At 48.0% G+C, this 11,956-nt stretch overlaps 5 protein-coding genes across 5 annotated transcripts; 2 read left to right on the top strand and 3 right to left on the bottom strand.

The window, feature by feature from the left end:
* On the bottom strand, positions 1-1,970 carry DAK (Dihydroxyacetone kinase; the record flags this gene model as incomplete). Its single annotated transcript, XM_031149896.1, has 4 exons — positions 1-497; positions 560-709; positions 753-1,034; positions 1,091-1,970. 4 exons carry the CDS (start codon positions 1,968-1,970, stop codon positions 1-3), a joined length of 1,809 nt encoding a protein of 602 aa, XP_031005026.1.
* Positions 1,971-5,186: 3,216 nt separating this feature from the next.
* Positions 5,187-6,821, bottom strand: prlL_5 (MFS transporter; the record flags this gene model as incomplete). The annotated part of the gene is made up of 4 exons (XM_031149895.1): positions 5,187-5,229; positions 5,270-5,757; positions 5,817-6,375; positions 6,457-6,821. 4 exons carry the CDS (start codon positions 6,819-6,821, stop codon positions 5,187-5,189), a joined length of 1,455 nt encoding a protein of 484 aa, XP_031005023.1.
* Positions 6,822-7,505: 684 nt separating this feature from the next.
* MTDH (putative NADP-dependent mannitol dehydrogenase) lies at positions 7,506-8,546 on the top strand (the record flags this gene model as incomplete). The annotated part of the gene is made up of 4 exons (XM_031149894.1): positions 7,506-7,626; positions 7,685-8,106; positions 8,181-8,401; positions 8,459-8,546. 4 exons carry the CDS (start codon positions 7,506-7,508, stop codon positions 8,544-8,546), a joined length of 852 nt encoding a protein of 283 aa, XP_031005024.1.
* A 594-nt stretch (positions 8,547-9,140) lies between these two features.
* On the bottom strand, positions 9,141-10,202 carry LHYA1_G004941 (putative fructose-bisphosphate aldolase; the record flags this gene model as incomplete). The annotated part of the gene is made up of 3 exons (XM_031149893.1): positions 9,141-9,411; positions 9,495-9,998; positions 10,120-10,202. 3 exons carry the CDS (start codon positions 10,200-10,202, stop codon positions 9,141-9,143), a joined length of 858 nt encoding a protein of 285 aa, XP_031005021.1.
* An 810-nt stretch (positions 10,203-11,012) lies between these two features.
* On the top strand, positions 11,013-11,666 carry LHYA1_G004940 (putative ribose 5-phosphate isomerase; the record flags this gene model as incomplete). Its single annotated transcript, XM_031149892.1, has 2 exons — positions 11,013-11,435; positions 11,610-11,666. 2 exons carry the CDS (start codon positions 11,013-11,015, stop codon positions 11,664-11,666), a joined length of 480 nt encoding a protein of 159 aa, XP_031005022.1.
* Positions 11,667-11,956: the final 290 nt, after the last annotated feature.

Here is an 11,956-nt window from a genome sequence, read left to right as displayed (position 1 = left end):
TTAGTCGATTCCTTCTAACATCCCACTCAACATCTCCATCAATGCCCACGCTCCAGGATCAGGCAATTCCTGCTCCTTTCCCCCCTTCCCAACATACGAAGCTCTCCCAAACTTCGGTTTCAGATACCTCGTTGCCTCTGCCTTTTCCTTGGCCACCGCCACAGCCTTTCCAAAGTCTGCGGAGCTCTCAAAAGCTGCTGCGAAGGGGAGGAGAACGTCCATCACTGTACGGTCTCCCTCTCTAGCACCGGTATAATTCTTCAACTTCTCCGTTGCCTGGCCAATTGCCCGGGCATATCCTTGGGAGGATGGAGGCGCTGGGTTAGAGAGAGATTGGGTTGAGGAAGTTCGTAGGGAAGTGGCTAGAGCAGCGAGGAAGATGCCAAATATTGCACCGAGTGTGCCGCCCATGTTGTCAACTGCGTCAATTATGGAGTATAATACATCGAATATAGACCCGGTTTTTGCGACGCCAGAGTCGAGGAGTTTGATGATATCTAAGGGGAAATGTTGTTAAAAGGGAGAGAATCGGGAAGTGGGTTAGATGAATGGGTATTACCTGTGCTTACTCCAAACACTGCTTCTCCACAGTCACCATCTCCCATCACCATATCCCATTTTGTAAGGCTTAGCTCCGCAGCGATGGCCTTTACACAGCCCTGTCTTACGACACGGTCGAGTAATGATGGATCCACTAGATAAAAAGCCTCTGATCAGAATGATATAAAGTAGTGCGCGGCTTTCAAACCTACCAAGAATGTCTTCCGAGGATGAAATTTTAGGTCGTGTTGAAACATTATTATTTCGTTGAATGACTTTCCCTGTGACTTTTGTCGAGGTGTTTGAAAGGACATTGGGCCATGCAGGAGCTGCGGTAGGATCGCTCAACAGATCCAGCAGCTCGGATGAACTCAACTTGCATGCAGTTGCTGCAGTTGAAATGTTACATAGAGTCACACAGAATCCCGGCCCGTTGAGTGAGCTTTCGAAGGTGCCTGCGTAGATCTTCACCGGCTTGATATGCCATTTGGCATCTTTCACAGTATTAGTTTTGGAACGAACAAACTAAAGCGGCGGGCACTGGACTCACCAAGTTGCTCAATAATCTCCTGGGTTAGGGCGCCAAGTTCAAGATTGGAAATGCCACCGTAGTTATTGATAAAGAGAACTACGTCGTCATTGTCACCGAACTTGACATATCCCCGTTCAGGATCATTCGGATCACAGACAAGCTTCAATAGATGATCTATGAGATCTTCAACCGAAGGAAATGGTGTTAATCGTTGCGCTCCAGGCTCGTTATGTATACCAGCTCCCGCTATACATGTGTCGTCAGGAATCGACTCGTGGTTCTGGCGTCCCGGTACATGGCAATGATCCAATGCCGATCCAATAGTAGCCAGCTGCGAGTTCACGGCCTTGCCGATTTCTACACATTGCTCAAATCCAAAGTTTCTTGCCGCCGCTGCCCCTATCGCCTTCATCGTGATGGAATTTCCAGCTAGGCCTCGTCGCCCAACTTTGCCAGATTTGCTTTTACCAATCGAGACATCATCGGTCGCTGGAAGCACTGTAACCTTGGGAGTGAGACCAACAGCCAAGGCCCTTTCAGCCGCGAGACCGAAATGGAGATTATCGCCAGTATAGTTGGTGATGAGCAAGATTGTGCCTTTCCGTGACGGAGAGCTAGCAATTGCAGAGAGAACCTGCTTCATGCTTGGGCTGGCGAAGATGTCACCACAAGCTACCGAGGCCAGCAGTCCATCTCCAACATAAGCGGACCAGCTAGGTTCGTGGCCACTGCCGCCGCCACTTATCACTGCAACTATGGATTCATCATGATTTGTATTGAAAACGACTCGTTCAGACTCGATGAGGGCGAGGGAGGGATTCGCTGCAACGAGAGCTTTCAACGCTCGGGGGACTAGAGTATTGACTGCTGTCTCGGGGAAATAGTGCTTGCTAGACATGGTGGTTTGCGGTCAAGGAGAAGGAAAAAGAGGAGAAGAGGACAGATGAATTACTCGACGACAACAGAGAGGGATAGCTATTGTTGGAAGGGTATCTTCACATATTTACGTCGCGTGAACAACACGCTGTAGATCCATGGATACATGCCTCGACTCGGGGTGGACATTTTGATACTGTTACTGTACCTGAATGGAAGATATGAAGCGCTTAGTTGCCTTCTAATAAACGGTGGGGCTGTATGTACATAGGGTTTTGGGTTTTTATGGTATTTCGAATCAGTATTTCCAGAGACGCTCATGGGATGATTAGTTTCATTGTCGTCGTTAGCCCTATTTGGAAAATGGAACAGACGACGACTATTGCCGCCATCTCCACCAAAAGCCGCTAAATCGAGACACGGAAAGTTCAATATGAATAGTTCTTAGTAGTTGTAAATTGAGTCAACTTTTGATGTCAACTAGGAATAAGCTGACTCGGAAAATCCCCGCATACCCCAGCCTAGCGTCCCATGTCGACGGATTGGGGTATTTTAGTGTGGAGGGTGGAGATGATTGACGTGACGTTCATTGGTGGTAATACGGAAGAGTGGGATAGTTAGAACACCAGCACTCCAGGTTCCCCGCGAAGCGGCTACGGAGTACTCGACACCGCGTCTCGAGGCATTTCCGACTTTTCTCACCCCATTACCCTGTCAGTGATAGGCATCGCCGGTGCACCCAAGAAATTTCCCCGTATTGGGGTGGGATGGGGTAAGTCTGGGGGTATCGTACCATGCCCCAGTTTCTTGCATCTCGTCGAGACGTGCACTTCTCCTCGTCTCGAGTTTCGAAATTGCTTCTCAAAATCTTCGCTTTACAGTGCGTGCATTGTACACTCCAGCTCGAGACCGATCCACTATGAAGGAGCCTCACTGCCGAAGTACCAAGGAGACCAGGTTACTTACCATGGAGCAGGTAACAACTAGTCAGCTCGATGGCTCGAGTTCGGCCGCTGCCAGTGGCAGCAATGCTTGGAGAAGAAAGACTATCAGAAAGTCGAGAAGCAAGGGATTGAGGACCAAGACTGGCTGGTAGGCTTTTGCTCGATACCCGTGCCTCAACAGAGCTTCGCAATTGCAGAACTTGCATACTAACAGCACACTTTAGTATCACGTGTCGCAGAAGGCATAAAAAATGTAATGAGGTCTTTCCAGTCTGTGGAAACTGTGGCCCGACCAATAGAACTTGTCTGTGGCCCAATTTGGAACAGCCATCTATGGCGAACCACGCCTTGATATCATCAGATAATACAGCACTTCGTCAGGGGTCACGAGAAAGTGTTGAGGACAGTAACCAAAGCTTTGCTGACCATCGCGGATTCGACTATACTCCCAATGAGCCTCTTGAGCCTCTACATCAACTACATTCCCCTCATATCAATCATGTTTCGCCTGCCGATACCTTGGGGTCCGAATGTCTTACCGCCGACCTCGCTTCTATCAGATGGTTGGACCTTCTCGCCGAGGATGCTTTACAGGCGAATAGAGGCTTTACTCGGCCTTCTTCTCCCATTCTTGAACGACCAGAACCGTATGCTAATTTGGTAGAGCCAGCCAGCCAAGCTCAGAACGTTCTTGATCAACCGTTTCTGAGTGCATCGAACGAGCTGCTTCCTTCGGATACGGGTAGTCAGTATTGGCAATTGAGCAAAGATAGTGTATTGAAAGATTCCGAAATCATGATATTCCGCAATTTCGTAGAGCATTCCGCTCTCTGGCTAGATCTGTTTGATCCTAACAAGCACTTCTCTGTTCATACCACCCGACTTGCGGTAAGAGCCTCATCTTTTGTAGAAGATAAATTTCTCATACACAACTCCGCTGTTAGCTTCGAAACACCGGACTTATGAAGGCAATACTAGCCCTTTCAGCACAGCATCTGTCTCGCCAAAATTATAGAGACCCAGCAAAGACGGGCAATGATCCCAATCTTGCTATGCAATACTATTACGAAACACTTCACTATGTTCAGTAAGTCTAATGGTTCTTTTCTAGGTCCTTGATGAAGTCTCCCATATTTGAAGTTGTGTATCATACCACTTGCACCACAAATAAGCCACGATGTTAACATGATAGACAGAACCGCCCTCCATCATAACAGTTATGCACATTCCGAAGAATTATTAGCAACAGCGTTGATAATCTCTACTTATGAAATGTTAGACGAGTCCCAAAGCGAATGGCAGCGTCATCTGAAAGGGGTATTCTGGATACAACGATCACAAAATGTCGACGGAGGCTCCGGCGGCATCCGACAAGCTGTATGGTGGGCTTGGCTTCGTCAAGATGTGTGGGCTGCTTTCAGGGAACGTAGACGATGTTTGAGCTTCTGGAAACCAGTTGTGGATTATCCCGAGCTAAGCAAACCCGAATTGGTAGACAGAGTTGTATATCTGTTCTCTCAAGCCGTTAACTTCTGCGCTGATCCTACCGATCAATCGCCAGAAGATACAGTGGTGCCCCAGAAGACTCAAACGGCGGATAAGTTGTTAGCAATGCTTGATAGATGGAGAGGCACTTTAGGCGACGAACTTAAAACCTTGCCAGTTCCTAAGACTACTACTATTTTCCAGCCACTCTGGATACATCCTCCAAAATTAGGTGTGTATGAAGGACTTAGTCATCTTACCATTGCTGACTATGAGTAGGTGTTGCACTGCAGATCTTTTACTTTGCCCGAATATTGATAACCTTGCATCGTCCCGCAATGGCTGGATTAAATTCACACATGAAAGTTCAAGTGAGCTTGCCCTTTGGTCCAGTGCTCCAGTCCGCTGCACGCTAATGTTTACCCCTTAATCAGAAATCATTGTCCGAAGCTGTGGCTGTTATTGCGGGTATCGCAATGCAATTGTCGGATGAAGGCTGCCAGATCATATCGTCACAATGCTTGTTTGGAGGTATGCAATGGGATGTCCTGATTCTTTTGAAATTAAAACAAACACTGATTATATTATTCGTAGCTGGATTGTGTGTTCAAGAGACATTTCAGCGAAATGAAATCATTTCTCTCATCACAAAATGTGAAGCACGAACAGGTTGGCCAATGTCAACACTATGTGATGAACTTCGTCAGGAGTGGAAGAGAATAGACTCCACCGATGATAGTAGAGATGCTGGGGTCAATATGCCGCCTTGAAACTATTTTTTTCCAATAAGAGTTTATATGGTCCATATTTTACGTCCTCCCACACAGGTAACCTTCGCTTTCAGTCTCAATTCTGTGGTCTACACTTCAGCATTACATACAGGAAGACATACATTACAACGCTGAGACTGCATAATCCGCTGATGACACCGAAACCCATAATGTATTTTGGTGCATCGGTCGACGGAAAGAGATACGAGCCGTAGATCTGAGCCAAGTTCCCTAAAGAGTTGACAATGGCCAAGCACACAGCCTTTGTCTCGTTTGGCAACGAGCCAAAGGTGCTCGAAGCATAGCTCAAACTCAACGCATTTGCGACCCAAAGCCCAGACGCCATCAAAACAAGCAAAACATATCTTCCAATGAAATTATACATGATGCAGATGATGATGGAGCAGATGGCTGAGACCGTCAACCACGATGCAATTATCAGGCCGCGCAGATGGATAACTTTGTCTGTAAGGTAGCCTGTGATGCCAGTGCAGACAAAAGCGGCAGCGTAGATAGGAACAGTCATATACTGAGCTTGTACGGACGTGTAACCTAGTCCTTTGACGAGAGTTGGATAGAAGTATGTAAGCGTAGACGAACCAACAATGCCCTGATATACGGAATTAGCCCAAGTGTTCAAGAAAAGGAGAGGATGGTGAAACCACTTACCATATACCCAATGGTGAAAGCCCACGTCCGCCAGTTTTTCAACGCCAATGTCAAAGCTTCCCCATGAGTGAGATCAGGAAACTCTTCCGAACGCACTGATTGGCCCTCGGAAAGAATGCGTTGCACAGCGAGTTCGCGTTCGCGCTCAGTCAACCTCGTACTATTGGCCGGGAAATCCAACAGGATAAAAGAAGCAATGACGGCCCAGCCAGCACTCAGCGCGCCCTCGATGATGAACAGCCACCTCCATCCAGCGATACCCATACGGTTGTCTAAACCCCCTTCGATACCGCCGGCAATCAAGCCGCCGAAGGCACCCGAGAGGATAGCGGCTGAGATGTAGATGGAGAAGCGTTTGCTCTGCTCGTTGCGCTTGTACCACGAGGAGAGCAGGAGGAGCACACCGGGAGCGAAGCCTGCTTCTAGGGAACCGACGATGATGCGGAAAGCGATGAGGGACTTGTAGTTTGGTGCAAAGCCCATGCCGATTGTGACTACTCCCCATAAGAACATGATAGTTGGGAGGAAGATGGAAGGACAGATTCGAGACAAGACCATGCTGCAGGAAATAAATAATTAGCCGTTCAAACTTTTGTTATATTTATTCTATTCGGAACTATGAGTTATTGCTTGCACTTACTTGTAAGGAACGCCAAAAGCAACGTAGACGACGAAAAATACCACGAGTACGATTGAGTAACGGTTGGAATCGAGACCTAGATCGGTAGCCATGCCTGCTACTTTTGCATTGCCGATACTATATGCTGTTAGAACTTCGATCCAGGTGCGTGTAGAGTAAGGCAATACTAACTTTGTTCTATCCACATATGACAAGAGATACATAATCCAGATTGTAGGAAGAAGATACAGGTCTATCTTCCTCACAAGCCTCTTCTCTTCTTCGGTATCAGGAACGTAGCTATCAACTTCGGTATGCATATTGTCGGTTTTAGGCCCAACATCTTCGACCTCTGTGGAGTGTTGTTTGTGATTCATTTGATCCATTTGTGCGAGAGCTGCTGAACAATCGACAAGTATATAATAAAATATGAAATTAAAATTGTGCCTTGGAGTAGAGCAGAACAGAGCAGTGATGTAATGTTCTGGACTTTGAGACTTGAAACCTGGAGGAGGTGGGAAAGGAGAATGTTCTTATGGGAAAATATTCAATCCACACTTTAGGCCTACCTACACTGTCTGTCTACACCTACTTTTACCTATGTGCTACTCCGTAGATGTTTCATTCCCCGCAAAGCATTTCCCATGGGGTGATCTTAGTGTACAAGTCAGGCGGAAAATAAATGGGGTCCCTGCTAGTCCCCAGAACCACGAAATGAAATGTCGTGGTCAAAACGTGGATTCCATGCGGAGAATCGACCTCGTCTCGCGGTTCACGCCTCAAAAACCAACTAGGCGATCTGACGACGCTTGTTTCTCCACGCGGGGACAGTGTGCGAGACGATTCCTATGGTGGGGTTATGGAGAAGGTTAGCAAGACATGTAGCCGTGAGTCTGTTGCCCATATAAATAAAAATTGAAGATTGTGTTCTTCCTAAATATCACTTGTCTCAAACTCACCCATTTTTCCGTCAACCACAATTCTCAAATCTAATTCTTACATACGACTTGATCACTTCATTGCAGTAATTGAAGCTGACCCTCCTCTACATTCCTCAAGATCAGACCATAATGCCTCCTTCGGCCCAAGACACACCAATTGGCAATGGAGCCGCTTCTCCTGTGTCAATGAGCACACTCCCACAAGCAGGTCACCAATGGCAAATATCACTCCAAGGAAAAGTAATCACAAGTAAGTTCCTCCTGCTGCCAATATATTCTTTCTCAAGACCAAAATTAACTCCTTCCAGTCACAGGAGCAAACCAAGGCATCGGGCTCGGCCTCGCAGAAGTTTGCCTAGCCAACGCCGCCGCGAAAGTATACTCTCTCGATATCAGCAGCCCGGGACCTGAATTCGCCGCCATGCAAAAACAGTACCCAGATAAATTGGCCTACCTACACACAGACGTAACGAGCGAAGAGAGCGTCGCGAAGGCGCTCGATGCCGTTGTGGAGGCAGAAGGCCGTTTCGACGGCATGATTGTAAATGCGGGCATGACGCGCCACCAGCCGGCGCTCGACTTCACCATGGCGCAGGTAGAGCAGCTGTTCAAGCTAAATGTGTTTGGAGCGTGGAACTGCGCGACCGCAGCTGCGAAGACGTTTATCAGGTTGAAGACAAAGGGAGCTATTGTTTTTACTGCGAGTATGACGAGTTATAGACCGAATAGGGTAAGTAGGAAAGAAACGTAGTGCCTCTCCGGAAGTTGAGATAAGATCCACATGCTAAGTAAAATATCATATAGGCTGCGCCATCTGCGCCCTACGGTGCGACGAAGGCTGCGGTGAGGAATATGACACATACTCTGGCTATGGAATGGGCGGAGCACGGGATCAGAGTCAATAGTATATCGCCTGGCTTCGTCAAGACTGCGTTGACATACTATGTTGAGAAGTCGCCGGATTGGGATACGAAGATGAAGTATTATGGAGGCATGCCAAGACTTGCATTACCTCAAGAGTTAGGGTGAGTACCTACCTTACGTTCTGCTTGGGGAGACAAATATCTGACTTGAAAATATAGTGGTGCCTATGTTTATCTTCTTTCAGATACCGCTACATATACAACGGGTATTGATATTCCTATTGCGGGAATTGTAGGCGCATGGTAGAGAAAGGATTGTATGGGTAGTGCATAAAGATATAGAGATATAGAAATGAAATTCAGAGCTTGCAGAATTTGGCGCTGCACAATGAAAAAGTATTAGTGTAGCAGTAAAGTATTATTCCATACCTCCGTAAGAACTTCACAAACACGTACTTTTACCGTTTTGCGAGCCAGTGTTGAAATTGTCGGACAAGGCAAATATCTCCCTAGAGTAGATACGCCGCACCTGGTACAAAAGCTTAACTCTCAATTCGACTAGGATCTACTTGCAGACTTGTGTATCTACCGTGTTTCACGGTCGTCTTGATAAAGAGAAGAAGGCTCCCGGATAAAAGAAAAACAGCATATAATTTGAAATGTGCTAGGTAGTCGGGACATTAAAATTCAATGAGAATAAATTAAGTGTCGCTTTTGTTGTCTAGCATAGGGAAGCACCATAAATAGCCTAAGGGTTATAATTAACAGTTCCTTCATGTGCAAGGCCGTAAATCACCGTAGGAGTGAAGACATTAAGCAACACGGCAAAGAAAGGCGTAGATACTAAATAGCTACTTATTTTTCTCTGCCCATGATCAAATATTTCAATCAAGCAACTCACTTACGCCTTTCCAGTAGATCCACAAACATCCATCTGCCACTCCATCATGCGCTGGACTTCCTTGACACCCTCCTCCAACAACACCGTCAAAGACATGGTCGAAGCATTTTTCTTCAGGTGTTGCAGATAATCGTCTAGAATCAACTTGTTGACATTGACCTTGGACACACCTCCTTTGATGCAGCGTTTCATGACATCTTCCGGAAAATCATTCGTCCCATGCAGAGCTATCCTGACTCGGCCGCCCGTAGCAATCCTGATGGCTTCAAGCCTGTTATCCGTAGAAACCATCAGTATCAGGAACACTCTTGTTTGAGAGAGGAGCCAAAGATTAGATTAGATTGGAACTCGCACCTCTCATATTCCAGCACCGGCCCTCTACTCCCATACTCGCCATGCACATTCCCAAACGCAGGAGCCAAAAAATCAATACCCGTCGCCACAAAACTCTCCACCTGCTCCGCCGTCGTCAGCTTCCCCTCCAAATCTGCCGTATCCGCAATGCCATCCTCGCCGCCCTCTATGCGCCCCGGCTCCGCCTCGGTCGTAATACGCCTCTCGTTACAATACTCGACCAGCTCTCTGGTCTTGCGTAGGTTCTCGTCCATCTCGTAGTGCGACATGTCGACCATGATGGAGTCAAAGGGCAGGTCTGCGGCGCGCTTGATGAGCGCCTCGTCTTGTGCGTGGTCTAGGTGCACGGCGATGGGCACGCTGGCGTCGCGCGCTGCTTGCGCGGCGGCGTGCACGAGAAGCCCGTTGCTGAAGGTAAGGGCCCAGGGGAACATCTGGATTATCAGGGGGGAGGACTTGGCTTCGGCGGCGGCAACCATGCCGATTATGCCTTCGATATTGTATCTGGATTCTTGTCAGTATGTAATATGTAACTACTTGCTTACTTGCCTGCTTGAGGCTACATAGATACCTATCGTATGCATGTGAACTGAAGATTCCAAGGCCAGGTGCGGTGTTCACTCACGCAATTGGTGCTACTACTCCATAACCCCCTTTCTCAGCGGCTGTCAGGATCTGATATGTTTTATTTTGCTTCTTCCACTCCATTTTGAGGATGCTGATTTTTCAACTAAGTTGGGTTTGTTGAATTATGGTTCATCATCAACCCATATGATGACCCCGCCATATAGCCAGTACCTATGAGTAGGCAGGCCATCGCCTGAAACAGTACCTTACTTTGTTATCCGACCAAGGGTCTGGAGACTATTCCCGTACGACAGGTCGCGAGTCGCGAGTCGCGCACCACAGCCCTAGTATATGTATGCGCCGGGGATAGCTACCGTATCGTACCAAGCCGTCGGGATCCATTTTATGCTGCTTACGTCAGCATAACCCTTGACCATCTGGTCCTTCTCCACTCCCACTCCCACTTCTCTCCAAACCTCGACTCGACAATAATCCGCCACCCATGACCTAGGTACCTAGGTATCCACAGAGAATCCTGTTCCTAACACGTCCGAAAAGCACCATCAAACAAGCACGTGATGGCTCCACTCCACTCTACTCCTCAAATCGCATCTCGCGCGTCTCGCGGGCTCAAGCAAAAGCAGACAATGTATGAAAGACATGGAGAAAACGCACGAAGTTGATGAGATGGTGAAATGAAAAAGTGGTATTAGTTTATTTCCATTGGGGGAAAAGGTAAGTATCTTTCTTTCATAAGAGACTCCAAAGTCCGTCTCTGCGTCCCTGCTTGCTTCCTTCTTCACAGAGTGTATCAATTTCCATCCGTTACATTCAGCATTGGGATTCGTATCTTCATCTACTTATATACTTATACCCTACCCCATACATCCATCCATCACATTCCCCAGATATCCAAATTATACCTGCCTCTCCCTACCACTTAATCCCACCATGTTTCCCCCTCTCCCTACGCCCCTCCGCATAGTAATAGGCGGCGACGACGCCGGATTCTCATACAAAGCCCTCCTCCTCGCGGACCTCAGCTCGGACCCACGCGTCTCCTCAGTCCAAGACGTCGGGCCGCTCACCGCGTCCGACAAGACCGCATACGCGCACTACGCCGTCTCAGCAGCGCGTGCCATCTCGCGCGGCGATGCAGACCGGGGCTTGTTGATCTGTGGCACCGGGCTGGGCGTCGCCATTGCCGCGAATAAGGTTCGGGGCGTCAGGGCCGTGACGGCGCATGATAGTTTTAGTGTGGAGAGAGCGGTGTTGAGTAATGATGCGCAGGTGCTGTGTTTGGGGGAGAGGGTTGTGGGGATTGAAGTTGCGAGACGGCTGGTAAGGGAGTGGTTGGGGTATAGGTTTGATACGGTACGTACAGTGTAACAATGAGGCAGGGAAACGAACTGTTTGTTTTTCCTCTATCTTGTTTGTCTTTCGTGCGCGATTTCCTTTTGGCGGGGTTTGGTTTATGCCAGGCTAGGCGTGCATGTAGATGTAGATGCGGATACGTATAGAGGCTGACTAGTACTTTGAAAAATACAGGAATCCGCCTCCGCGGCCAAGGTTCAGGCTATTACCGAGTATGATTTGGAGAAGTAGAGTTCGAGATTCCTTCCTTCACTTGGATATAGATGGAACGAATGGCTGGCTTTGGCACCAAAGAAAAACATGGAGACAGAGGATTAGTTTGGCTGGGGACATGCACGATGTATCTCATATGCAGACCGGATGATGAAAGACGATATCGACTTCTCATCGCGACGGCGTCCTGATCTCACTCGGTGGAGATGGGAATAGAGTAGGATTCCGACGCGGAGGGCAAGTATAGATGCGTCTGTCACTTTGATGAAGGTTTCGAGCTGGAGTTGTAGAACGGAGGGGGGACGTGG

Source organism: Lachnellula hyalina (genome assembly GCF_007821495.1).
Source record: "Lachnellula hyalina strain CBS 185.66 chromosome Unknown contig00074, whole genome shotgun sequence".
Classification (NCBI taxonomy): domain Eukaryota; kingdom Fungi; phylum Ascomycota; class Leotiomycetes; order Helotiales; family Lachnaceae; genus Lachnellula; species Lachnellula hyalina.
Note: the sequence above shows the minus strand (reverse complement) of the source record. Positions and strands in the feature narration are given on the sequence as shown.